Source organism: Podarcis raffonei, chromosome 2 (assembly GCF_027172205.1).
Source record: "Podarcis raffonei isolate rPodRaf1 chromosome 2, rPodRaf1.pri, whole genome shotgun sequence".
Classification (NCBI taxonomy): Eukaryota; Metazoa; Chordata; class Lepidosauria; order Squamata; family Lacertidae; genus Podarcis; species Podarcis raffonei.
In genome coordinates, this window is record NC_070603.1 from 54,032,005 (window position 1) to 54,058,309 (window position 26,305).

At 41.0% G+C, this 26,305-nt stretch overlaps 1 protein-coding gene across 3 annotated transcripts in view; it reads left to right on the forward strand.

The window, feature by feature from the left end:
• The window catches only part of DPYSL3 (dihydropyrimidinase like 3), a 55,233-nt gene extending 30,434 nt beyond the window's left edge, over nucleotides 1-24,799 (forward strand). For 2 of the 3 annotated variants that reach the window (XM_053376643.1, XM_053376645.1), the window contains exons 2-14: nucleotides 2,791-2,879; nucleotides 8,125-8,309; nucleotides 10,269-10,433; nucleotides 11,076-11,137; nucleotides 11,650-11,730; nucleotides 12,397-12,465; nucleotides 15,950-16,070; nucleotides 17,198-17,354; nucleotides 19,541-19,682; nucleotides 20,644-20,814; nucleotides 21,533-21,712; nucleotides 22,777-22,951; nucleotides 24,040-24,799. In XM_053376643.1, coding sequence (XP_053232618.1) covers nucleotides 2,791-2,879; nucleotides 8,125-8,309; nucleotides 10,269-10,433; nucleotides 11,076-11,137; nucleotides 11,650-11,730; nucleotides 12,397-12,465; nucleotides 15,950-16,070; nucleotides 17,198-17,354; nucleotides 19,541-19,682; nucleotides 20,644-20,814; nucleotides 21,533-21,712; nucleotides 22,777-22,951; nucleotides 24,040-24,128 — 1,686 coding nt within the window. In that variant the 3' untranslated portion in view covers nucleotides 24,129-24,799. The remainder of the gene's footprint in view (nucleotides 1-2,790; nucleotides 2,880-8,124; nucleotides 8,310-10,268; nucleotides 10,434-11,075; nucleotides 11,138-11,649; nucleotides 11,731-12,396; nucleotides 12,466-15,949; nucleotides 16,071-17,197; nucleotides 17,355-19,540; nucleotides 19,683-20,643; nucleotides 20,815-21,532; nucleotides 21,713-22,776; nucleotides 22,952-24,039) is intronic. The other variant, XM_053376644.1, reaches the window with a different exon arrangement.
• Nucleotides 24,800-26,305: the final 1,506 nt, after the last annotated feature.

A 26,305-nucleotide genomic window follows, 5' to 3' on the forward strand; every position in this document is an offset into this window, starting at 1 on the left:
ATAGAAGTAGATACCATGAAGAATGAAGAGGTTGGGGGGGGGAACTGTTGTTGCCATAAATTCCCTTCTAATATCTACAAGCCTTGGGTTATTTGGAAGACAGGTGGTGCTGTGGTCTAAACCGCTAAGCCTCTTTGGGCTTGCCGATCAGAAGGTTGGCGGTATGAATCCCCATAATGGGGTGAGCTCCCGTTGCTCTGTCCTAGCTTTTGCCAACCTAGCAGTTCAAAAGCACACCACTGCAAGTAGATAAATAGGTACTGCTGTAGCAGTAAACAGCATTTCCAAGCACTCTGGCTTCTGTTCTGTTGCATCAGAAGCAGTTTAGTTATGCTGGCCACATTACCTGGAAAGCTGTCTGTGGACAAACGCTGGCTCCCTTGGCCTGAAGCAAGATGAGCGCCACACGCCTTTGACTGGACTTAACCATCCAGGGTCATTTATCTATTTGGAAGACTAGCAATCCTTAACTAGCAATCTGTATTGTAATGTCTATTCACTTAACTGATATGCTTGGACTATACTCCGAATAACCATGGAACCCATAACAGTAGGGATTCAAGGTTGCAGAGAGTAAAGAAACTAACCAAATGTGTAGGTTATTGTAACAGCTAAGAAAACAAAGCCCTTTTTGTGTGAACGGAAATAACTATTCCTGGTTCACGAGTCATGTGTGTCAGCATGGCGCAGCAGCAGAAAGGACCATGGAGGAGCAAAGCATCTGCAAGCTCCCTCTCTGGAAGCCCACTCATTTGTGCTAAGCTAAGTGTGATGTGTGGAAGAGGTGAATGCATTTCAGAAAAGGACTCTGTGTATCCAAGGGAGTATTTCTTGCATTATTTCCCCCTGATTTTTATTACGATGTTTGCATGAGGTCTTGCTTTGGATCTCATTGGGAAGTAAGATTGGTCTATGTATGGGGTAGATATGGAACAGGGTTTCCCCAGACTTGGATTTCCAGCAGTTTTGGACTACAACACCCATCATGCCTAGCTAGCAGGACCAGTGGTCATGGATGGTAGGAACTGTAGTATAAAAACAGCTGGAGACCCAATTTTGGGTTCTTGTTGGAAACAATAGAGGAGTGCACCTTGGGGGGTGAAGTCAAACTGCTGGAACGTTGCAGCACCTACTGTGGCTGTAGAGACTGATATGGGAGAGACAAATTTTGTTGCAGATGGGGTTTCTTTGTAAATAGTGTTTTATACTTTTATTATTACATTGGTTTGGCACTCGTATACATTATGTTTTTTTTTACTTTTTTGCATATATATTCAAACTTGTTTTTTCACAACTGGTGCTTTTATTTTCCCCTCCCCCCCATTAGTGTTTACTTTTCTCTAGAGCCAGTGACCATCTCATTGGGTTGTTCATGAAGGGGAGGTTTATTCACTTTGGGTTCCCTCCCCCTAAATATTCATTTCCACTGCTGCAAACCTTACAGTTCCCTCAAGCTGGTAGCCAAATAGCTAAAACGGAAACAATCATTCAACTTTCTTGAAGCATTTTTAGGAAGCTCATTTTTACAGTGAACTGACCTTTCTACAACATAAAAACATTGCCTTTCATCCAAAATGTCTTAAGGTTGCAGAGTGTGCACGGAGCTTCTCCCAAGGAGGGGCTGCCCCAATTACGGTGTTGGAATGTGTGCAGCGCATGCATGGCATGTAACTGAATTCTTGGCCTGTACAGAGCTGGATGGGCACATTAGTCTGGGGGTCGGGTTTATTTGATTTTGTTGTCTCCTGTGACAAAAAGAGAGAGAAAAGATAGTGAAAAGGAAGAAGAGTACTTGCCGAAGTAACAAAAATTGTGGTGTTTTTTTATTTTTTGTAAATTGTCTTAGAATTTGAGGCAAGGACATTGAGGTGCAGTGAAAGAGCCCCCCCCCCCCGCCACTGGTGTAAACAGTGGGGATACGAAACTGCCTTAGTTTAACCACCAGGGACCAATTAACTCTTTCTGGAGTCCTTGGGAGTAATTGGTTCTGGCATGTACCAGCTTGCTGCTTGTGGCCCAGTACTGTGGATTATGTTGGTTATTCTATGATGGTCAACCTTTTCAGGCCCAGGACCCACCTTTAGCCCATTTGTGTACCCTCTCTAATTTTTTTAACTTAAATGGTGCTGATATTTTGACTTGCCTTAGGTCTGGCTGTGACCCAGTAATAGATCCCCATCCACCAGTTGAAGATCTATGGCAGGCATGGCCAAACTTGGCCCTCCAGATGTTTGGGACGAAAATTCCCATCATCCCTGACCACTGGTCCTGTTAGCTAGGGATGATGGGAGTTGTAGTCCCAAAACATCTGGAGGGCCACGTTTGGCCATGCCTGGTCTATAGGAAGTTGGTAAGTCTTTCCTTTGGTCCAAGTGTTGAACTAAATCTTTTGCACCTTCCAATACAGATGATTTAAATGTTGTGAGCCCCCCCCCCCCAATGTAATGTTGATATGATGGTGCTCAAAATTAGCTTCTACACTGAATGCTGTTAAAAAAGAGCTCTCAGAACTGTTCAGTAGTAACAATATCAATAGCGTCCAGGTGAAACTGCCGCTTGTTCATAGACAGCAGTGGGATTGCATCAGCTAGCCAGCTTTAGGGAAATGGGCAGATAATTTGTAACTTATGCCAAACAGAGATGGAATTGATTAAAGATTGGGCCTACTTTAACTAAGCACAGTTCATTGGCTTTGTGTTACTCTTTCCATGGACACCCTGTGTTATAAAAAGGAGATGCAAACATATGCATAACATCTGTCAAATAAAAATCTTTTCTTTCTCTTCACAGAGCGACCGTCTTCTCATTAAGGGAGGGAGGATAGTCAATGATGATCAGTCATTCTATGCTGACATTTACATGGAGGATGGTCTTATAAAGTAGGTATACAGTTCCCACAGCCCACTCTTTGTTTTCCTAGTGGTCAGAATATATCTATCTCTTGAAGAGAGGAACAGGATTTCAAAAATTGTTATGTGCAAGTTTATATTGCATGTATACTGTCTTGTTATTCATGTCAAATAGTCTGTGATTAAGTCATTTACAGCACATGGCTTTCTATATCAGTGCATTTAAACTGTCATAGTATTTGGAGACCCTTTGCTAAAGAGAAGAGATGACAAATGTAATTTATGTTTGGTTTCTGGCTTGCCTACTGCATCATAAAAATGACTGTTACATTTATTGCAGTTAAAGATGGTAAAGATTTTCTTAAAAGAAGCTGTGTCTTTAAGATTCTGAGAGGTTTTAGGCAAAAGTTGTTATGGTTTCTGTTTTATCTGGCTTCTGGTTATGTTTATGAAGTCAAAGTAATGACTCCAGTGGTTAAAGGCTGAAATTGTTCTAGTGTGTAAATACATGCAATTAGGATTAAATCCCAGTGCAGTGAGGTTTGAGTTGTGGGATATTTTATAGCCAAGGATCTCAAATGTTCTTTGCCATTAAAGTATAAAAGCAAGTATCCAGATTCTTCTGCAGGAAATATTTTTAAAAGCAGCAACAGGGGGAATCAAATAATATTTAAGAGGAGGAAATTGTCCAAGTGTTCAAACCCTGAGGGAAAAAGGCAATTTATTAACTGCTGGTTTGTTGCCACAAAGACATTTGGAAAGAGTACCATCTGTAAAATATTTAAAACTCACAAATAATTTTTCAAATGTTGTGAGTCCATTTATACAGAGATGTGGGGTGTTTGTGTTTAAAGGTTTCTTTTTTTATACCCCAAAAATGTATCCCCAAAAGATGTATACAGGCAACGAGCATTTTATGCTTGTTCAGTATGTGTGTAGCTGCACACATGTGCATCATTGCAACCTCGAAGTGGCCGGAAAAGGGGGGTCGGAGATGTAACAGGGCTCTGCTGATGTGCACAGGTTAGGAACATAACCCCCATGCAAAATGGCCATTCTCTGTTGTATCACAAGCTGCCAGATTTGATTTGAATGACTATTTGGTGTAATCAACATTTTGATGAATGCAAGAGTTGGAATTGCTTCAGTTAAAACTGAACCAGTGTTCTTTGTGTACACAAGGTTGTGTGGGCTTGTAGGCCCCCCCCCTGCTTTAAAAAAAGACATTCTGCAATTTGGGCACTTTGGCTTAGAGAAGTGAGTATTAGTGGTGTAAAACTTACTCATATGTAAGCACAAAGAGCATGGAATTGTGCACGTATTCAGAAGGGCTAATAGAATACATTTTGGAACATATATTTATACTTGTATTCCACTTGTCTTTCCATTATGTATAACAGGATGCCCAAAGCAGATTAAAAATCAACATAATTTTCAAAAAATATCAAAATTGAAAACAAAAAGCAAACAGCAGTTAAGAAGAAAGGAAATTACAAAAAGCTTCAGCTCAAAATTCAGACAAATTATAAGCTTGAATAAAATTGTCTTTACCTGGCATCTAAATGCCACCAGAGAGGAATCAGCCAGGTTCCCTGGGGCAAGGTCCTCCAGAGTCTTGGCACCACTAGAGGAGGCAATGTTAGAGGAGAGGTAGCTGTAGGGGGGTGGTCGCACTGGCCACGTAACTTTTGGGGCGCAGGAGCAAGCTCCACCACTATTGCTCCAAGGTAGAGTGGGAGGTGGGTGGCTAGATTTTGGCATTGCACAGGGTGCCACTGAAATTTGAGACACCGAGGTCCACCAGTGGTTAGAGGGGTTTTGGATGTGGTAGAGATGTCTTTGCTGGTGAGGATGAGGCCCCCACTGTGCCTGCTGAAAGCACAGTGGAGTGCATTCAACTGCCTAACGTGTTTCTACCAGCATTTACTGTTGTAAGACCCTGAAACAGAACACTGTACACAAGCTGGGATAGGGTTGGTGATGGATATGCTGGATCCAAAGCAGGCCTGTTTCGTGGAGCTAGCAAAACAAAGTGGAAAATTACAGTCCTTCGGCTTCTACCCTGGCCAGCAGGGCTGTGGATGTGGCAGTGAATCCATTGGTTCACTACCACCTCAGCTGCAACGTGGATTGCTGTGTAAGTCCTTCAGGTCAGTGGAAGATGAGATTCAAGCAAGAAGATAGTATTTCTTGTACTGCTATAGCACAATGAACGTGCTGTTAAAAATTCTGCACAGAATGCACAAGGCTATGTCAGTGGATGTCCAAATACATAGCGAACTCATTGTCAACTCCCAGGGAAAGGTTTTTGTTTGTTTTATAGAACTTTTTGATGGTGGTGGAATTGCAAAACTCTGGCAAAACTTAAGAACAGTTCAGCAGCTGTGTCCATTATATTTGGGAGTTTTCATTTTTTGCAACAAGTAATTCTAACTTTTAGACCTTAAGGACTTGAGAATTGTTTTTGCATATGGAGACAGGGCTTTTAAAAATATTTTTTAAAAGCTTTCTTTTTACCTCCTATTTATTTACAACAAAATACAAGTTTGTTTATTTTTAACATCCAGACAAAATTCTCATGGAATTAATCGGTTGCAAATTGTACAATTGGTGCTTTAATTTTTGTGGTAGTAAATAGAGGTGGGAGCTTGATCTTTTTTCAGTTATTTTTTATGTTTATTTTGGAGCAACCTGATCTCATTATACATTTTAATGGTGTGAATGAAGAGTGATTGCATCCAGTAAAGCTGATGTTGCAGTAAGTTCAGGACTGACAAAAGGAAATGCTTCTTCACACATTTAACTTTTGGAATTCACTGCCATAATATTTGCTTCAATGCTTCTTGCTTACAGCCACTGCAGTGCTGTAAGCTTGGATGAGGGAAACTGAGGTTTAGATCCCTGCTCAGCTGTGAAGCTTACTGGGTGAACCTGGGCACCTTTCATTCTGTTGGATGATTATGGGCACCCTGAGCTCCTTGAAGATACAATATATAAATGCAACGAATTATTCTAATTCATGAAGGTTGGTCTGTGAACAGCTGTGAATAGCCATGCTAGCTGCCCTAAATGACACCATGTTTAGAGGCAGTATGCTTCTCAATTTTGAATCCAGGGGATAAACAGAGGTTGGCCATCACAAAAAAGGAAATAAATCCCAACAATCTGAAGTCTTGATAAAAAGATTGGGTTCAAAAAATAGTTGCAAACTAATGTAAACAAACGCAGAGAGAGAAACAGAGAGAGAGAGAAGGGCAGGATTCACCTAACAAGCCCCTTCAGCAGAAGCACAAGGACTCCTGCTTGCACAATGGGACTCCCCCCCCCCTTTCCCTGTGTACCCATCAAAATTGGCTCAAGTCAGTCAGGAGAGCCCCCAGAACAGCAGAAAGAGGAGAGGGGGTTTGTTCTATCTGGCAAGCTGAAATGCTTACACAGATGGAATAGAACAGTGTTGAATTCCACCAAATATAATTTAATGGAATCTAATGACAATTAAAAACAAACAATGCTATTTATAACCAAAGCAAAAGCATACAAATGCAAACATTGTATATTAGCAAAATAACTGAACAGATGTAGCTCATAAGATATCACAGATCACTGGAATGTCAAGAAACAAAACAAATAAAACTTGCAAACTATCCCAAGACTCAAAGATATTTTGATATTGGTCTTCCTCACTGGTCTTTACTATGTGTATGAAAACTGCTTGGTGGAAAAAGTAACTGTAACTCAACAAACACAAAGCCAAATGTACAAATTAAGAAAGTAACACCACCTGCTGATACAAAATATAATAATAAATATGATTATTTATTCAAAACAATACATTTACAAACTCAGAAGCTGCCTTCCCAAATGGAGCCTTAAAAGAGCAGAAAACATATCAAGTTACAATAAACTATACAGTGAAGAAAAACAATATATTGTTAATATAAATTCCATCTTTCAAATGATACTTACAAATATCTTTTAAAAACTAATGTTAGAACTGCTTCATAAATGTCATAACTTTCTACATGAATATAATTTCCATGTAGGAAATTGATTGCATGTACCTCACGGTATGTGATACACACCATGTCTGTTTCTCCATCATGAGAAGCTTTAGCTTGTTCTGTGATATATACATGTGATGAAACAGAAGCATTTGCTAAGTGTGATAGGGTATATATAGGGTACATGAAATTTCCCACATGAAAATGATGTAAATTGTCCAATTACATATATCTAGCTTCCCTTTCCAACATTTTGGTCCATATGTCTTACAATGACACCATATACCAAAAATATCATTAATATCGAAATTCACACACAGTGAAAATCCAATCCATAATCATAAAGACACTAGTCTTTTGATTACCAGAAAATATTTCACGGCTTTGTATAAGTCCAGCAGATGCCCATATTGTTGGTGCCTGAATCTCTGAAGCCTTGGGAGGAGTACATTCTTCTCTGAGAAGGGTGTTCATGGGTGAAATGACCCTTAGTCAAGCTGAAGCTTGGCTTGTAAACCTTGGGAATTGCTCCCCCTAGTTTTTAAAACAGGAGGCTACTATACTCCATACCAAATGGAGAATATTTTGCTTAATGTAACTAATCAAAATTAACTGTAAAAAGACAGACAAACCAGCAGTAACAGGCTTCTTTCTAGTTAGTAGGAGCAGAAATGCGGGACACTCACTGCAGCAGCCTGTCTGGAAATCTGGGTCTCTGCCAAACAGCTGCACAAGTGGCAGGCACAATTGGACATTTCAGGGGTACTGCTAAACTCATTCACTTGCTGCCCTTCCTTGTGGTATGACAAATGTAGGAAGGGCTGAGCATCCTCTTCTTGCCCACAAGGGCCAGTCACATAGTCTTCCTACCTCTTTGCAGCTGTTAGGTAGAGTCCTGGTTTTCCATTTTGGGGTTTCTATCAATGTGTGGTTCTTCTGGCATTAGTATAATAGTGTGTTGAGTTCAGGTATTTGGCTTCTTAAATATGTACTCTTCTAATAGGCAGGTCAAATAAAGAAATGTTTGATGAAATTTACTCAAATCCTAACTCTTTTGCAAAAGGAGTATAAAAAACATATATTTGCTCCATTATTGTAATACTTTACTTTACAGCCTAAAGTAACTAAAATGTATAAGAGAAATCTGTACTAAATATGCTGGTTTGCTGATCAGTTATGGTGGATGAAAGAACTGTCTTATTGTGGAATAAATTGCACTCGACATTTGTCATTGTAAACGTGTTTATCAGACTGGTTTGTTATTATTTAATCAGGCAAATTGGAGACAACTTGATAGTCCCTGGCGGAGTGAAGACCATAGAAGCCAATGGAAGGATGGTTATCCCTGGAGGGATTGATGTCAACACTCATTTGCAGATGCCATACAAGGGGATGACAGCAGTGGATGACTTTTTCCAAGGGACAAAAGCAGCCTTGGCGGGTGGGACCACCATGATCAGTAAGTACAAGGGTGGAGGGGGGCTCTCTTTGTGTCTTCCTCGACAGTTTGTGGGTCTTCTAAACATTACCTTCATTTTTTATTATTACAAAACTTGTTTCTGGTGCATAATATGGTGCTAGGTATAGATATAATGTTGGTTATATTTAAGATAGGGTGAACGTTTTACAAGTGGAAAGTACAGTTCATTGAGTGTCCTTCTACATGCTCCCATCAGTCCCAGCCAGAGTTGTGGTCCATTACCGTCTACCACATCAGTCATCCTTGCTGTGGAACATATTGAGGGCTGCCTCAGAAGCTCAATAATTGCCATTATTGGTTCATAGTTGTTTATTTCTATAGTATTTAAAATGTTTAAAAATGCTTGAAAACTGCTCTACTCGTTGCAGCTCCATTGGTCATCAGATGTAATGGGTGATGCATATTTATTTTTGTTTTTCCTCCATGGAAATAATTTGGAGCTAGAAAGTGTGTAGTTATGGCAAATGAACTTCAGTAGACTCCAAAGCGAGATGAAGTTTGTGTTATAGCTTCCATGGAAAAATCAGACTTTCTGGAAAAACTTACTGAAGTGTAAGGATTTATGCAATAACCCAACTTAGCTTCATTATGCTGTGAGATTTTTGTTGAAGGTCTTGTTTGCTAAAATATCAAGATTTAATCTTTTATTCAATGGCATTTCAGCAGTTTAACAAAGAATAAACGTCCACAAAATTGTGATTTAAAAATAATAATAGTAGAGCATGCCTCAGAAGACAAATCAATCTCCCAGCATGCCTAGGAAGTAAACTAAAATGGGAGAGCAATTCTTGCTTCTTGTTTTCAGAATGCTCTGGTTCATCGCTTGATGGTTCTGCAGGGGTTTTTTGGCTTATTGAGTCATAGGACAAGTTGCAAGTGTGACTGCAGTTGGTTGAAAATGTTTTACTTCCTGCTCCTTCATTTTTCTGTTGAAAGAACTGCAGTATCTGCCGCAGTGTCTGTTGCATGTAATAACTGCAGTAGAAATCGAGGATTACGTCAGGGGCAATAAAAAGGTAAATTAAGCTGCATGTTAGGAAGAAACTTTCTTCTTTTTTTAATGAGTCGTAGTGAGGGAAAGAGATGAGGCAACCTGCTACTACTTCCCGCTCACTTCTTAGCAAAAGCCTGCTAAAAGCACCTGGTATAATGCCAGGAACTATTAATCCAAAGCACAGTGCCCTATTTTTTCATTCTTCCTTCTGGTAAGTGCACTCTAGACATATCTGAGAAATTACAAGCAGTAAGATGAGACATGCTCTCTTGGTTCACTTGCTTATACCCAAATTGTCAAACATGGTAGAGGTTCCTGTGTTGAAAATGCCTGGACAATGACTGTTCTTTATAGTTCTAAAATATTCCTATCTCTGAAGTATCTTCTCTGTTTCTTCTTTACCCGGATTCCTTGCTATTAACTTTGTTGCCTAAGTAGTCCTCTATACCCATTTACAGTGTGCTCCATCACAAAAATAAATATTGAAATAATGCTGCATCTGTTCTTTTGGTGGTGAAAACATTGCCCCAAACAGCATAGTGACTGAGACTTTGAAAAACTGTTTAGCTGGTTTCTGTGGTACATTGTGTCTTGTAGAATGCTGGGAAACAGCATATTTTTTGAAGGATCCATGAAGTTGGCTATTAGGAGTTCGGGAGTCTTTGGGCTACAGAAGACATACTGTATTTACTCGAGTCTAATGCACCATCAAATCTAATGCGCACCTCAGTTTTTGGAACCTTGAAAACTAAAAAAGGATTTTCTGGTGAATGTAAATGTGCTATCAAATCTAATGCCCACCTTAATTTTCGCAACATAATTTGGCCAAAAAAGGAACATTAGATCAGAGTAAATACGGTAATTGTTTAGCAGGAAACTTCTAGACAGAAGGGGAAAGCATAAGACCTTCATTCTTTACTACAACTTGCTGCCTTTGTTCACAGTTGATCATGTTGTTCCTGAGCCTGAGTCCAGCCTCATAGAAGCATATGAGAAGTGGCGAGAGTGGGGTGATGGGAAGGCTTGCTGTGACTACTCCCTGAATGTGGACATCACCCACTGGAATGACAGTGTCAAACAAGAAGTGCAAACACTCATCAAAGAAAAAGGTTCGTCAATGCCAGAGGCCAATCCCTTGTCTTCCCACATTCTAATTGTATGATAGAATATATAGTGCATGATTCTGTGCTGGGATTTGTTGGGTCCAACCACAGTTTTCTTACTATCTCCTTTGAGTGATATGAATTGTTCCCCAGTTGTATGATAAGTAACTCTTGATTCTACGTGATAATTATCTTAGTGTAGAAAATGGCTTACAAATCATAGTACTGATGTTATTTGGTATTGCAATACCAATACATCAACTGGTTCAATCTCTTTTTGCATGCTTTCTTCCAGGCTACTAAATCAGTGTGATCCTGAAAGTGTCCTCTCATATTTGTTAGATTTCTATAAGCAGCACTCCGAAAGGTGGCCACATGCCCAATAAATATTTTCCCTTTTCTTAAGCTTTTGACTACATTTAAGATTCAACAGAGCTTTAGCTAGATAACTTCAGTGTTTCAGAGAATCAACTAACAGGACAATAAACAGAAAATTTCCCTTTGCTGCTGGCTCTTGCCAAAGATTCCCATTCCATTATGTGTGAGTAATTCCTCACATGACTAGTGGAGTACCGATTTAGAATGACGTGAAGTAGAGAGTAAAGTCTTATTTGCCAACTTTTCTTCTTATATAATCTTTTGCTTTAGGTGTTAACTCTTTCATGGTTTACATGGCCTATAAGGATTTGTACCAGATGTCAAATACAGAGGTAAGAACTAAGCTGTTCAACTGTGCTGTATGCATTGCTTATCAGCCTTTTTAAAGGGTTAATACTGTGTTTTAATTTGTGATTTTGAGCCTTCTTGGTGGCCTCATGTAGGACTAAATGCCAGGACAGAAATTATCTTGCCAGTAAAAATGTCCATCAATGATTTGTGACAACTACAATCTAATACAAATACTGCTCCTCCCCATTTTTTTTATGAGGGCTACACAGTGCCTCACAAGACATCTGATTAAGAGGCAATAACACATGTGAGTGCAGCTAGGATTTATATGCTTCAGCCAGTAGTCCTTTAGTGTGGACATCTAGTTCCTTCTCCTGAGCTCTCACTATTTTTCTTCCTTTATTCTTAAGTGGTAGTTGACTGAATTGGTAGCCCTTTCAAAGTCCAGTGCTAATAACAATAAACAAAGAAATAAAATCTCTGCTAATCAACATGCAAATGTTGAGCCACATGTTTTCTAATGTTGGCTTTCTTGCTAATTTCTCTTTTTCAGTTGTATGAGATATTTAGTTTCTTGGGAGATCTTGGCGCAGTAGCTCAAGTTCATGCTGAAAATGGAGATATCGTTGCACAGGTGATGTTGTTCTATCTTCTCTTTGACCAAAGCACATATTGTAAGCAGAAATAATGTATGTATACTAGTGTAAAACATGACACATTGTACAAATGTATTCTGAGAGAGCCAGGTGGATCCTTAGATCCCAATCAGGTAGAGATTGTAAATACCTGAATTAAGTTTCTGTCCTTCAACTGGAAATTCTAACCAGTTAAGTAGGATTATGTTGTCTGAATACTGTATAGTTTGTCTTCTGTCTTCTGATTAATCAGCAGAACTGGTAATGTACCAAAATTTTGAGACTTACAGTCATTGTGGGCAAGCATATTATCCAGATGTACCTGGGTTTTGCTGATATTTATCAGTGGCTTTAAATCTTTATTTCAGCACTATAGTTCTACTATAGTGTTTTGTTCCAAGAATTGTTTTGTAAATACTAGCTTATGTAAAAGCTTAATAAGTTTTTTAAAAACTATAATAAGCTGACATCCAAGGCTATATAACATTTAACTACAGTCATTCCTGTATTAGGATAGGTTAACCACAGTAATCCAAGCTCTGGTAACCACACATTTAGACTTTGCTCTATGCAACATATTCAGATGACTGTAATGTACTCAGATTTACTCCTTAATAACAATTCTTAAATCTGTTTCTTAACTTCATTCTGTTTATATTCTTTAGGAGCAAGCTAGGATGCTGGAGATGGGAATAACTGGCCCAGAGGGCCATGTACTTAGTAGGCCAGAAGAGGTAAGATGTCACTGATGAATCAACAAACACCCTTCGGACAGATTGTTGCTGCTGCACACTCAATTTTGCAGTAGATGGTTTAAGTTCCCAGTGCTAACATGAACCAGTGCAGTTCCAAAAGCAACCCACAAGTCCTGCCTGGGCGAACTGGGCATTCCATAGCACATTCCTGCAGCTTTGCTTTTTATAGTCTTGAGAAACAAGACAGTGAAAATTAGGGTAATTAAAAGCACTCTCTAGCGGTGCATCTGCATTGTAAAATAATTGTCTAGAAATTTACCAGTATCTCATTTCTGCTTACAGCTAATATTAGCATCCAGGTTCTTTATTATTTGGCCTGTTAATCCACATTTTAGTTTAAGGCTGAATTTTATACTATCACTTGAGGGTTGTTTTTTTGACAGAGTAAACACCCTTCATACATTCCTAGCACTATAGTCAGGGCTGGCCATGGTAGTTTTGCAGCACTAAGAGCAAAGGAAATTACTATGTTTAAATAGGTATAACTTTATACCCATAGGGAGCAGGAATGGTAGGAGCATTACATTTGCACATAATACTTTCATTACTATAATTGTCCTAAAATAGGAAGGTCAGTGTACGTTAAATGCTAAGATGCTTCTACAGCTGGCTTTGGAATAAGGTATCTTCCATTCATCTTGGTAGGGTGTAACACATTTTCTCTGCTTACTATATTTTTGTGGTTGGTTTTGGGGATTTTTGAGAAAAAGGACAGGAATTCTGAAACTTATGTAAGTTGTTTGCCCAGGCAGCTGTCCCGAGTTTCTATAGTGCTGCTGCTGTTCTAAGGTTGCTGGACTTCATGGACAGTCTCTTTACTCCTGACTCAGAACTGTTTTGTGGGGAGGATGATGTGTTAACCACACATATGGTTTCCTTAGCACACATCCTGATGGCACATGTGGTATGGTTTTTGGACCGCAAGCCTCAGTCATTACCGAATAGTTGCAGCCATGTGGAAAACACACCACTTTGGTTATCTGGAATGTTGCACAAAGCAGCCATTCAAAAATATATTATTTGGGATTCCTTTAAATTTCTAGGATAAAGCAACTCCATAATTCAGAGAAATCTGAACATGTCTGGGGTATAATTGAGATTCCATGTGTTGTAGATTGGCGGGGAGCAAGTTGGCTGTCCTGGGGCTGAAATTCCCCATCACCTTGATGAAGATCTTAATTGCCTATTTCCTCTAGACTTAAAGCTGAGAAGCTACATATCTAAAGCATGCTTCCTTTAAGCATACAAGACTGCACCATACTACTGTACAAAGTTCCACATTGTTTTTGTATTTGGATGTTAATTTGTTTTTCAAATTTGTAAGCAAATACCTTGTTGAGCACAACACCAGTCTCCTTCCTTGGTGTTGTGCTCTCTCTACAGGAAAGCAACAGTGCACATACACAGCAGCTGCAGCACTCTTCCGTCTTCCTCCAGCTGGCTGGTCAAGTGTGTAATAAAAGGCATGTCTTGAATCACTTGCTATGAAGCTTTTTTTCATTATCAGCAGAATTAGTTCATAAAGAATCACCTGCTATATAACAAAATACTTAAATATTTTCAGGCTGGCTCATAACAGTGAAATAATACATTCAGAACATATATTGCAACAATATTTTGCAAATAGTTCAGTTTTTATCCCTGTGGGCAGCAAGTGATTTTTGAAGGTTGCTCATAGCTGCCTTCACCTGTGGAACAGGGAATTGTGGTTTGGAAACATTTCAAACTTATCTTTCCTTGGAGGTTATTTATGTTTTGCATTTTCTGGTGCTTCTCATAAACATCCTTGTGCTGAATTTCCAGCATCCCAGCCGTATAGCAGTTAGGTCTCAAATAACATTAGATATTCAGATTCTAAGGGGGGGAGGGGTGCACGTAAGTATGTAACTCTTGGCAAGTCCCTTTACAATGCTGACAGATGGAATTTAAATCATTTCCTCAGCAAATTCGCATTAAGTAAGACAGCCCTAAGAATTGTATTCACATATTCTTGACACTTTGTCAGAGAAGAAATTGTTTCAGCATAGGCAGATGGTTGTGTAAACAACTTTTCAAACTTTGATTCCTTGGTTCCTTTACAAGCTTGCCTAAAGTCGAACCTCTACTTACCACTGCCTCTTCTTACTGTATATGGTTTGTTTCAGGACACTCTTTTATTTTTTCCTTTCCTTTTTAAAATATCAGTATTTAAGCTGTTTGCAGTCAGAAGGTATTTTAGATTATGTCAGGCTGAACAGTGAATGATGTAATGCTCCAAAGATATCTTACTTGCTGAAGTGTTGAAAGTTATAACAGCAAGCAAGATATAAAAATTACAGGCTTCTGATGTCATGGGAGGCAGCAGGGGCCAATAGGAAGGGAAAACAGTCATCATAATTGGGTTAGAACTGCATCCTAAACAAATAACCAGCAGAAAACTATCCTCTTTTCCAGTACAGCCATTGTTAAGTAACACAATAGACTCAGGCTGCATGCCTTATTCAGTAAATAAGCTAAAGCTTTAGTTCAAAATCAATTTTAATCAGTGAGGGTTAAACTTGAGGACTGAGAGATAGGGAGATGAGGAGAGGAGAGAAATTGTTGTAATTGTGGGTTGTACATATAATAATAATGAAATTGGCAAATTTTGGGTTTGTAGCTCACAGTTATATGGCTCAGGTGGTTTGATTGGCTCTACAAGAGATGCATGCTGTTGCTTTTAGAACAGCTGCTAATATATTCAAAATGTTAACTGTTAATAAAAATGATATACAATTTATCACCACTAACAAATTAGTGAACTCATTTTTTTCCTTTTTGCTGCTGCTGTGGGACCATTCGTAGCCTAAACAGTCTCTCTTTGAATTATTATATTCATTTCTATCCTGCCTTTCCTCCAGACTGGTACCCAGGGTGGCTTCTGGATAAAAATATAAAAACACAAGATAAATTATTCCTCCTCCTTTCCCCCTGTTAAGTAGCTGACTGCTGTATGGAGCATATCTCTCTATCTAGCAAACACAGGTTTCATTTACTAAATGGGTTCAATAGGGAATACAGGGTTAATGCACAAGCTGAGCTTAGACATAATAGTCTCACATAGCAGGTTGTGCTAGCTTTCATCTTTCAAGGCCCAAAACTGCTACTGTGCATGATTTGCAATGTTTTCTATTGCAAAATGCATGAACTACTGTGAATGAAGGAGTCTTTGGAGAGAGAGGACAGTTGTGCAAGAAACACCCATCACACATAAAATAGAAAGTTGATACTGTGTTGGGTAGAATTTGGAAAGGTTAGTGAGGGAAGCATTTTAGAATTTAATGCTTCTGCTTTGTTCAGGATTTGAGGATCATTCTTTTCTTGCTGTTCCAAACTTTCTTAAGGGAATGGAAAGGTCATGCTTTGAAGTGGAATATATTGTGTCATGCAAAGTTACTGAACTCCTTTGCTGTTTTCTGAGCTCACAGTCCCTTCTCTGTTTCAGCTGGAGGCTGAAGCTGTCTTCCGTGCGATCACCATTGCCAGCCAGACTAACTGCCCCTTATATGTGACCAAAGTGATGAGCAAGAGTGCTGCTGACCTGATTTCACAGGCCAGAAAAAAAGGTGAGCAGCTGCATCTTTGTTACCTACCCATGTTACCTTACTTACAAGGTTTGCTAGAATGGCTGTAGCCTCAGAATGACTTTAAAAAAGGAAACCAATATAAAAACAACTAGAATAAGGGTAATAATCTACAAGATTACAAGACTACAACTCCCAGCAGCCCCAGCCAAAACGGGAGGGCCACATATTAAGCATTCTTGAACCAGGAGAACAAAAACCAATAGCACAGAAGCAGCCAATTAAAAGAATACAAAAACATAACTGAAATAGACCAAGGGCAACAAAGCTTCCCCTAAAGAAGGTTTTCATGATCCTCCTGAAAAGGAGTAAGCATGGTGGGAAGTGAATTCACTTTGAAGAGGATCCTGCCATCAAGGAGGCCTGCTTATTTTAGCCTGCTTACATCAGAAGATGAGGCTCTTTATCAGCTATACCTTTAACACTGTCCTCAAAGGGGTCAGTGCTTTGTTCCATTCTTCAGATAATTCCTTTTGAAATTTATCCAAGATTCCCTTTGCCAGCTCAATGTCTTCTGTACATAGTCTGTGTTTTTTGGCACCATCGTCGGTCCGTCTTCAATGTCATCAGAACCCATCTATTGAGTCAGTTTATGATGTTAAAATGAATCTTCAGAGTCCGTTCTTTCACTCATCATGATATATCCTTCTCAGGGTCAATGTTAAATCTAAATAGTTTTAGGATTTGGGGTACATTTAATCTGTTATTTCATCTGGCTGAGGAGGAGAGAGCTGCTCAGCCTGCCATCTTTATCAGTGATGTCACTGCTCCCCTTGGACTAGTTGACAGGATATTTGAACCTTGATTTACCAAGTCCTAGTCTGATACTCCTTTAAGGAACCCTGGGTTTAGAGCTTTAAAGGCAGTCTGATTTGTCCTTGTAAGACCGGAAGTTGATGTAGTTCTTTAAGCATAGGTGATATATGTGGTCTGCAGCAGGTTCTAATTATGACTGCCATATTCTAGAGCTAGACTAACTGAGGATGGCACTAACTTTTATAAATGTGTACTTCTGCCAACAGAAGCAGCTGCAGGCCTAGCTCACCCTCTCCCCTTCTGTAAAATGTATTGTCCTTGCCCTAAATCTTTGCTGTTATTTTCACCATCAGGTAATGTAGTGTTTGGCGAGCCAATTGCAGCCAGTCTTGGAACAGATGGAACACACTATTGGAGCAAAAACTGGGCAAAAGCTGCTGCATTTGTGACCTCCCCTCCTCTGAGTCCAGATCCAACAACCCCTGATTACATCAACTCCTTACTGGCCAGGTTGGTTATAGCGAGAAAGGGAAATACTCTCTCTTGAAACCAGTCCTATGGAAACTGAATAATAAGATGATGCTTGGAGCTAACATAAACAGGAAAGTAGTGAACTGCACCCACTCAACTGGGGACTTTCCAGATTCTGTTTATATTGCCTTGTTCATTTGGAGCATTCTGAGGTGTTGCTATTGCAAGTGCACATTTGCATCTGGAATAGCTCATAAGACAGCTTCAAATTGAGGACAGCGGTGATGCTGAAAAAGAAGGGATATTTATTTAAAAAATTAGACATATAGAAAAACAAAAGAAGTGGGTCATTTAGCACTGGGAGGTAGTTAGCTGAACTGCATGTTGGCACAGACATGGATTAGTGAGCATCCAGAAACTAGAAATAAGGTTTTATGTTTGGAAACAGTGAGGTATATCTCAGATTTCATGTTTGGAAATAGTGAGGTACATCTCAGATTTCACATTGTATCCGTTGACTGGTGACTTGAAGAGAAGACTGAATAAACTAGGTGTGAGTTGTATTAAAACTGACCAACATGGAAAAAAATATCTCATAACACATATGAAGTGGCCAAGTCCTGGAAAAAAGGAACCATGCCTGCTTTTCTTAAAACTCTCTGCTCAATATTCTTTTGGATATAGTCTTTAGGAGGCTCGCCTGCCTGTTAGTTAGCTAGTTTTTAGCAGAACAAATCTGACTGACACAAATCTCTCTGTGTAGTAAAGCAGACATATGGCACCAAATTATTAAGAGGAGATGGAGATTATCATTGGATTAGGACTTGTGTTCTGAAGCCCAGACTGAGGCCATGAGGCTCAGAGACTCTTTGAATCAGAAAATCAGACACAGGGTCCATCTGGAAGGCAAACAATCTCTATAGTTTCCTTTTTTAGTGTTTAGACAAGGCTTTAAGCCCCCCCTTTTTTTCTTAATTACCGTGCATCCTTTCAGCTAAGTCCCCGGCAGCTAGCAGACGCCAGGAAGCAGGAAGTTTCCATGGAACTCTTTGCATAGTCTTTGGTATGATTGTTTGACCATGACCGTTGTTTGTTGCTGCCCTCTAGAGCCACAAGCAGATAAATATAATGGACGAAAGCAAATGACTTAGTGTCTTTGGACACTACATGAACTTTGAAACAAATTAAAGTTAATAGGTTATGCTAAAAGCTTGTTTCATATAGTGGTTGAAATACTTTGGATTATGTGGGTCAAGGTTTTGTTACATTGCAGGAAAGGGTAGAATAGAAGCAATGTAGCAATTCTGTCATAGACAAAATCTGGATGCCTTTCCAGTATTCTAGCATTTCCAGTATTCCAGTATTCTAGGTGTGGCTAAAGTAATAAAGTCTTTACCTTTACCAAGAAATAGACAAACCAAGAAGCAGATGCTTTAGGCAGCCAAGCAATTTTATTTCTCTCTCCTTCACATAACATTTTGACAGTATGTCATTGAAGAAGATTTCACTGCTAGTGGGCAATCTCTTGTGACTCCAGTATCTAATTTTCACACCGAGAGCGGGTTCTAATCATATGCTGTTCTAAAAAAAATCCTGCTCACATACATTGTACCCCCCTGAGCATTATAATGTGGAACCTGTGAACTCCTGCAAGATCATGGCTCTCCTTCCATGAAAATGAAAAACACTTTCTGGTTTCACAGGAACTGTGGATTCATCTTAACACTGTTCATGTGAATAGACTTGCATCAGCAGACTTTCTTTAAAGCACAGTGTTGGCACTGATCTGTTGTCTGACTCAGTTGTCTGCAATCAAATCAATCTGGTGCTGGCTGCAATAATTTTCTTGCTTCATTTTTCAAGAGCAAATAAATCTTCAGCTGAAAAAGGTTCTTGAATAGGTTTAGGTTTACAGTGATCAATAAACAGGACTGTCTCTGTCCTAGGCTTACAATCTAGAAGGCATGACACAAAAGGAAAACAGATGTGGGAGGAGGAGGGAAAAAGCAATGTTGGGCATTGCTACTTAGTCACAAGGTTCTTTTATACATTACTTTTCTAGTTCACATCTGTGCTAATTACAGTTCTGTGCCTTCATTTTTGTTGCTGCTGTTGTTACAGAGAGTGGAAACTTTCAGTAAACCACTTGGAGATAAAAGTGTTCTTGTATGACTGGACTAAGGGCATGGCTAACCAATACATTTTGTTACTTGTCTCTGAGCTAGTGGTGACCTACAAGTCTCAGGAAGTGCACACTGTACATTCAGTACAGCGCAGAAAGCAATTGGAAAAGACAACTTCACAGCAATCCCAGAGGGGACCAATGGTATTGAGGAACGGATGTCTGTTATTTGGGACAAAGCAGTGGTAAGAGAAGATGATGGGGAGGTGGGGATTGATATTACTTGTATTATTTATTCAGTGTATTAGTTGCTTGCCTCGCAGAAATCTTGAAGTGACATAAAAATTTAGGAGCATAACGCATAACGTAAAATCATAATAAAGAACTATACATTACCATCAGAGCCGTACAGTAACTTATAAAACAGAACCAATAAAACAGCAGCAGAAAAATACCATAGACAGCTATGTCATAATCCATCAAATATATTGGCACCATGTGGACCTTAGTGTGAAAGCATTCCAAAGCAGGTAGCCACAAATGAAAAGGCCCTGTCCCTCATCACCACCCTTCAAATCTCCTTCAGAGGGGGAACCTGGAGGAAGGCTTCAGATGACAGATCAAAGGGTCTGTGTAGGTTCTTATTGGGAGAAACGCTCCAAAATATATTGGTTGTGCATTTAAGGTGAGTCTGCTTAATGACCTGCTCTTTTAATAATACTAGTTTTATCCAGAATAAAGGAAACTGAATTATTCAGCTATTGGAAATGAAAACTTCCCTTTGTAACTCGTATAGCCCGTTTAAAACAGCTGCATGGTTGTCAGCTTGTTTCTGAGCCCAATTCAGGGTGCTCACATTAATGTTTAAAGCCTTATATGATGTATGCCCCAATTATCTGAGATTGCCTCCTTCCTTACAGACCCTCTGGGTATTAAGATTGGCAGAGAGGACCCTCTTGGTAGTTCCACTACCTAGTGGTGGCCCAGGAGAGGGCATTCTCTGTGGCAGCTCCGAGGCTGTGGAATTCCTTCCCCACAAAGGTGCATCTGACACCTTTATTATATGGTTTCCAATGTACTCTGGTGATGTAGCTCTTTATCCTGGCATTTGATATCTGAGATTTGTATTTTTGGGACCTGCTTTATTCCTTTGACTGTAACTTGTTTTACTTGCCTTATCTTTCTTTTATTATTCATACCCAACAGGCTACGGGGAAAATGGATGAGAACCAGTTTGTGGCTGTGACAAGCACCAATGCTGCCAAGATCTTCAACATGTACCCAAGAAAGGGCAGAATTGCTGTTGGATCAGACAGTGACCTTGTCATATGGGATCCCGATGCAGTGAAAATTGTATCTGCTAAAAGCCACCAATCAGTAAGTCTTTTGCTGGTCAGTAAGTCTTTTAACTTCACAAAGTGACATGGTCAGTTTGTGAAGTTAAGCACAGGAATATAGGAACCTGAGCCCTGGTCAGCTTTGTCTTCTCTTCATTCTGGGTTGCTCTTTTCTGCTTCAGTCTGCCTTAGCCCACCCATATCCTCACAGAAACGAAGTAGCAAACAAAAATGAAATGTATTTCCTTATTTTTAAAAAAGATGTTTAGGCTATAGGGTCAAAACCTTAGGAGGAATTCAATGCAGTGCTAATATTTAGTTAGCACAAGCATTTCAGCTTCCCAGACAGAATGATCCCCCACCTGCTGTTCTTGGGTTTCATAGAGTGTATCTTTCTTTTTTAAAATTTATATACCGCCCTATAGCCATACGTCTCAGGGTGGTTCACAGGATAAAATCAGAATACAAAACCGCAAAATAGATAATCGCATCAACATGAACTCAATCTCTCTCTCTCACACACACACACTTTAAAAGGATATAGGGTGTCAGTCAACCCAGCTAAAAACAGTTAAAATAATTTTAAAAGATTTTTTTTAAAACACAATTTAAAATAAGAAGCAGTACTCTGCTGGGCAGCAGCCAGGTGGCTAGAGGCAGGGGTAGGCCCGCAGGGTAGAGGGTATCTGTAGATTTGGCACTGGTTTAGGTGGGCTGGTGGCTTGATGCATAATGAGTCTGACTCCAATGTGTTGTAGGCAGCGGAATACAACATCTTTGAAGGAATGGAGCTACGTGGAGCCCCCTTGGTTGTCATATGCCAGGGGAAGATAATGATGGAAGATGGCAACCTTCATGTGACACAGGGGACAGGACGCTTCATTCCTGGCACCCCTTTCTCAGACTATGTCTACAAGCGCATCAAAGCAAGGAGGAAGGTAAGATAGAGAAGCCCAGTATGTAGGGTTTTAATGATGGTGTCTCTTCATACTGCTTTATGGCAAGGAAACTGTGCACCACAGCTCTTTCCCATGCTGTGAAGATACTACCAGAAGCCCTGAGTCACATGGGAGTAGCCAGCATTGTCCTAGTTTCTAGAAGGTATGCTTATGTTGGGTACAGCTGTCATGCGGTCTCCTCTCTTACAGCCATGAACTTCAGACATTATCTTTGTCATAGAAGCAGCCATAGAGTAGTAGCTTCTACAATTGAGAAGGGACCCTTTCTGTGTATCATTAATGAGAAATGCATGGCTACAGTTCCTTCCTCAGAGAGCTTCTCCTTATTCAGGTTGCCTTGCTTGGTAGCATGCTTTCACTGTGTTTACGAGACCAAAATCTGTAGTAAACCATCATATCACTCCCACCCTTCGGCTAATTGTGGATGGGTGAGACGATGATGGAGAAGTCTGTGAAGGCCTCTGCACTGGCAGTTGAGCAGACAGTTGAGGGAAGCCAGGCCTAATACAGGGGCTTTCAACCTTTATTGGTCCATGGCTCCCTTGACCAAATACATTCTGCGGCACCCCTGTGGGGCTCAGAAGCCCAGTTATGAAGCCCTTGTCTGCAGAGCTGGCAGCCTCTCATCCTTTTTTGAACACCCTCCCTTGTGGAATGTTCCCTCAGCCTCCTCTCCTCTCCCCTCTCCTTGGGAGTCCTCTGGGCAGCCGCTGCTGCCGCCCCTGGTTTCTGAGCGGCACCTCCTGCCCCAGAGAGGTGTCTCCTCACACTGCCCCACAGGGACCTGGGAAGCACCCTGTGACCAGCCCAAGAGGCACCATTCGCCTGGGGAGCTTGTAGCCAGAGCTGCTGCAACAAACAGCTATGCAAGCCTTTGGGAGGCAGAGACACAAGAGGGCATCAGAGGAGGGAGGGAAGGAAGGAAAGAGGGACAGAGGCCAGTGTTGCACCCCTGACCACCATTCAAGGCACCCCAGGGTGCCATGGCACCTGGTTGAAAACCACTGACCTAATACATTGCTTTTTTCTCTTACCTGTGACAGATGGCTGAGATGCATGCTGTGCCAAGGGGCATGTATGATGGGCCTGTGTTTGACTTGACCACTACACCTAAAGGGGGCACTCCTGCAGGCTCTACTCGGGGATCACCTACCAGGCAGACACCCCCAGTAAGGAATCTCCACCAGTCTGGATTTAGCTTATCGGGTAAGCTATCGGGTAAGCTATCTGTTAAGCTGATTGGGTAGCTGATGGTACATTGATTGCAACACCTCTAGGCAGAAGGCAAGGGAAAAGGTGCCACTGGTATTTAGTACAGCTTCTCTGTTGTTGTTGTTTAGTCGTTTAGTCGTGTCCGACTCTTCGTGACCCCATGGACCAGAGCACGCCAGGCACCTCTGTCCTCCACTACCTCCCGCAGTTTGGTCAGACTCATGTTTGTGGCTTCGAGAACACTATCCAACCATCTCATCCTCTGTCGCCCCCTTCTCCTTGTGCCCTCCATCTTTCCCAGCATCAGTGTCTTCTCCAGGGAGTCTTCTCTTCTCATGAGGTGGCCAAAGTACTGGAGCCTCAGCTTCACGATCTGTCCTTCCAGTGAGCACTCAGGGCTGATTTCATTAAGAATGGATGCGTTTGATCTTCTTGCAGTCCATGGGACTCTCAAGAGTCTTCTCCAGCACCATAATTCAAACGCATCAATTCTTCGGCGATCAGCCTTCTTTATGGTCCAGCATCAATTCTTCGGCGATCATAAAGAAGGCCATAAAGAAGGCTGATCGCCGAAGAATTGATGCCTGGACAGCTTCTCTAGCTGCAATAAAATCAAATTCACCCAGCTGGCAGGTTTGAGATTTGTTTCATTCTATTAGGCGGAGAAGGGAAGGGGACGTCTTTTCATTCCATATGCTTATTGTAACCTTTGTCAGCATTTATGCATTAAGACCACTAGTGGATTTCACACACTAGATTTGTAGCCACCTATTCAGATTATCAGGGATCTCAAATAGTAGGAAAGTTAAGCCACACCAGGTGCCACTCTTTGCTGTGGAATGGTTGACTGTCACCTACTTTTTATATGATTTACCGCCGCTTCTCCCTTTATGGTGAGCATAGATATTTCCAGAGTTAGCCAGCTAGTGGTACCTGTGCCAAAACAATTGCGTTCTAAGATTTTATGGTTGACAAGAAAATAGCCTTCATAGCAGGTCTTTCGCTGTATTACTTTTTCTTAGCCCTGTGAAGAAAAGCACCTAACTTCCTTTTCCTGCTTTCCCCCCCTCTTTCATCTTGTGTATGCCCTGCAGGTACCCAAATTGATGAAGGTGTTCGCGCAGCAAGCAAGCGCATTGTAGCACCTCCAGGAGGCCGCTCCAATATAACATCTCTGAGTTAAGCACCCAGTACTCAGGGAGGGGAGAAGGGGGGGAAGGGAAGGGGGAAACTGTTATTTGAGAAAACTAAGCAATGGTACCTTGATATTTAAGAAGGAAAGAGCAACCTGAAGAAGCGTTCAGATTTTGAAGAATCAATAAGCCTCAAGCCTTATGTTTCATAAATGCTACTCGCTACCTAGCTTTAAAAAATATTGCGGGTTTTCTTTTCTGTTTATTCATAGCCTTAATATCCCCCCTTTTTTTTTTTACATGCATGCAAATCTGACAGGTGACTAAGTTAAGAGTATGTAATTGTACATGGTGAGTGCTTGTGTGATAACACATTGTAAGAAGGGGATTGGATTAAAGATGGGAAACTAATGACATGAGCTGTTTATTTAGCCAGTTTACTTGGGCAGAATCAACCAAGGAGTTTTAGTGTTGGGGAAGGGTGGGGCAGAAGGTGGTGGGGCAGGGTAGTGGGAGGTGGACGGGGGGCAGACCAAGTAGATCTGTGTATTGTGTCCATGTTCTTCTGTTTCCACTAAATTCAGACAAGACATAGTTGCCTCAGAGCACTACATGAGGCCATTGGAAAATTCAGCCATCTTTGTAATGGCTCTGTTGTATCACCTTCCTGTTAGAGATTTTATTACTTTGTACATTTTATTGAATAAAAAATGGAAAGGCATGGTTTTTTCCCCCTCCTTGGCTTGTCGAGGCAAAGTAACAGTTTCTTCCTCCCTCACAATTAATTTCAAGTTCTTGGGGTGGGGGTAGGGGAAAGGATATCACCCCCTACGCTCAGTTTGTACAGGACTGAACTTCTTGCCAAATCCTCTTTCTTTCATATCACACAAACTGGTTAGTGAACTGGAAGTTGTAGCATCTCCTCTCATGAGGGCTGTGACTGATTTCCATTCTGGGCTTTTTGAATCTCTGTGGCTCTGTTGATTGATTGGATTTATATACTGCCCTTCATCTGTAGATCTCAGAGTGCTTCACAGCATAAAAATACAAGATAAAAACACAAAATAGATAATAAAAGCAAAACAAACCAATAACCCCCAACCCCCTCCCACAAACACATTTAAAATGATTTAGGATGTTAGTCAGCCAAAGGCCTGGTTGAAGTGGAATGTTTTCTCCTGGCACCCAAAGGTGTAATAATAATAATAATAATAATAATAATAATAATAATAATAATAATTAATTTATTATTTATACCCCGCCCATCTGGCTGGGTTTCCCCAGCCACTCTGGGCGGCTTCCAACTGAATATTAAAAACAGTACAGCATCAGACATTAAAAACTTCCCTAAAGAGGGCTGCCTTCAGTTGTCTTTTAAAAGTAAAATAGTTGTTTATTGCCTTGACATCTGCTGGGAGGGCGTTCCACAGGGCAGCCGCCACTACCGAGAAGGCCCTCTGTCTGGTTCCGTGTAACCTTACTTCTCGCAATGAGGAAACCGCAAGAAGGCCCTCGGCGCTGGATCTCAGTGTCCGGGCTGAACGATGGGGGTGGAGACGCTCCTTCAGGACTGAGGCCGTTTAGGGCTTTAAAGGTCAGCACCAACACTGAATTGTGCTCGGAAACGTACTGGGAGCCAATGCAGATCTCTCAGAACCGGTGTTATGTGGTCCTGGCGGCCACTCCCAGTCACCAGTCTAGCTGCCGCATTCTGGATTAATTGCAGTTTCCGGGTCACCTTCAAAGGTAGCCCCACGTAGAGCGCGTTGCAGTAGTCCAAGCGGGAGATAACCAGAGCATGCACCACTCTGGCAAGACAGTCCGTGGGCAGGTAGGGTCTCAGCCTGCATACCAGGTGGAGTTGGTAGACAGCTGCCCTGGACACAGAATTAACCTGTGCCTCCATGGACAGCTGTGAGTCCAAAATGACTCCCAGGCTGCACACCTGGTCCTTCAGGGGCACAGTTACCCCATTCAGGACCAGGGAATCCCCCACACCCACCCGCCCCCTGTCCCCCAAAAACAGTACTTCTGTCTTGTCAGGATTCAACCTCAATCTGTTAGCCGCCATCCATCCTCCAACCGCCTCCGGGCACTCACACAGGACCTTCACCGCCTTCACTGGTTCTGATTTAAAGGAGGGGTAGAGCTGGGTGTCATTTGCATACTGATGAACACCCAGCCCAAACCCCCTGATGATCTCTCCCAGCGGCTTCATATAGATATT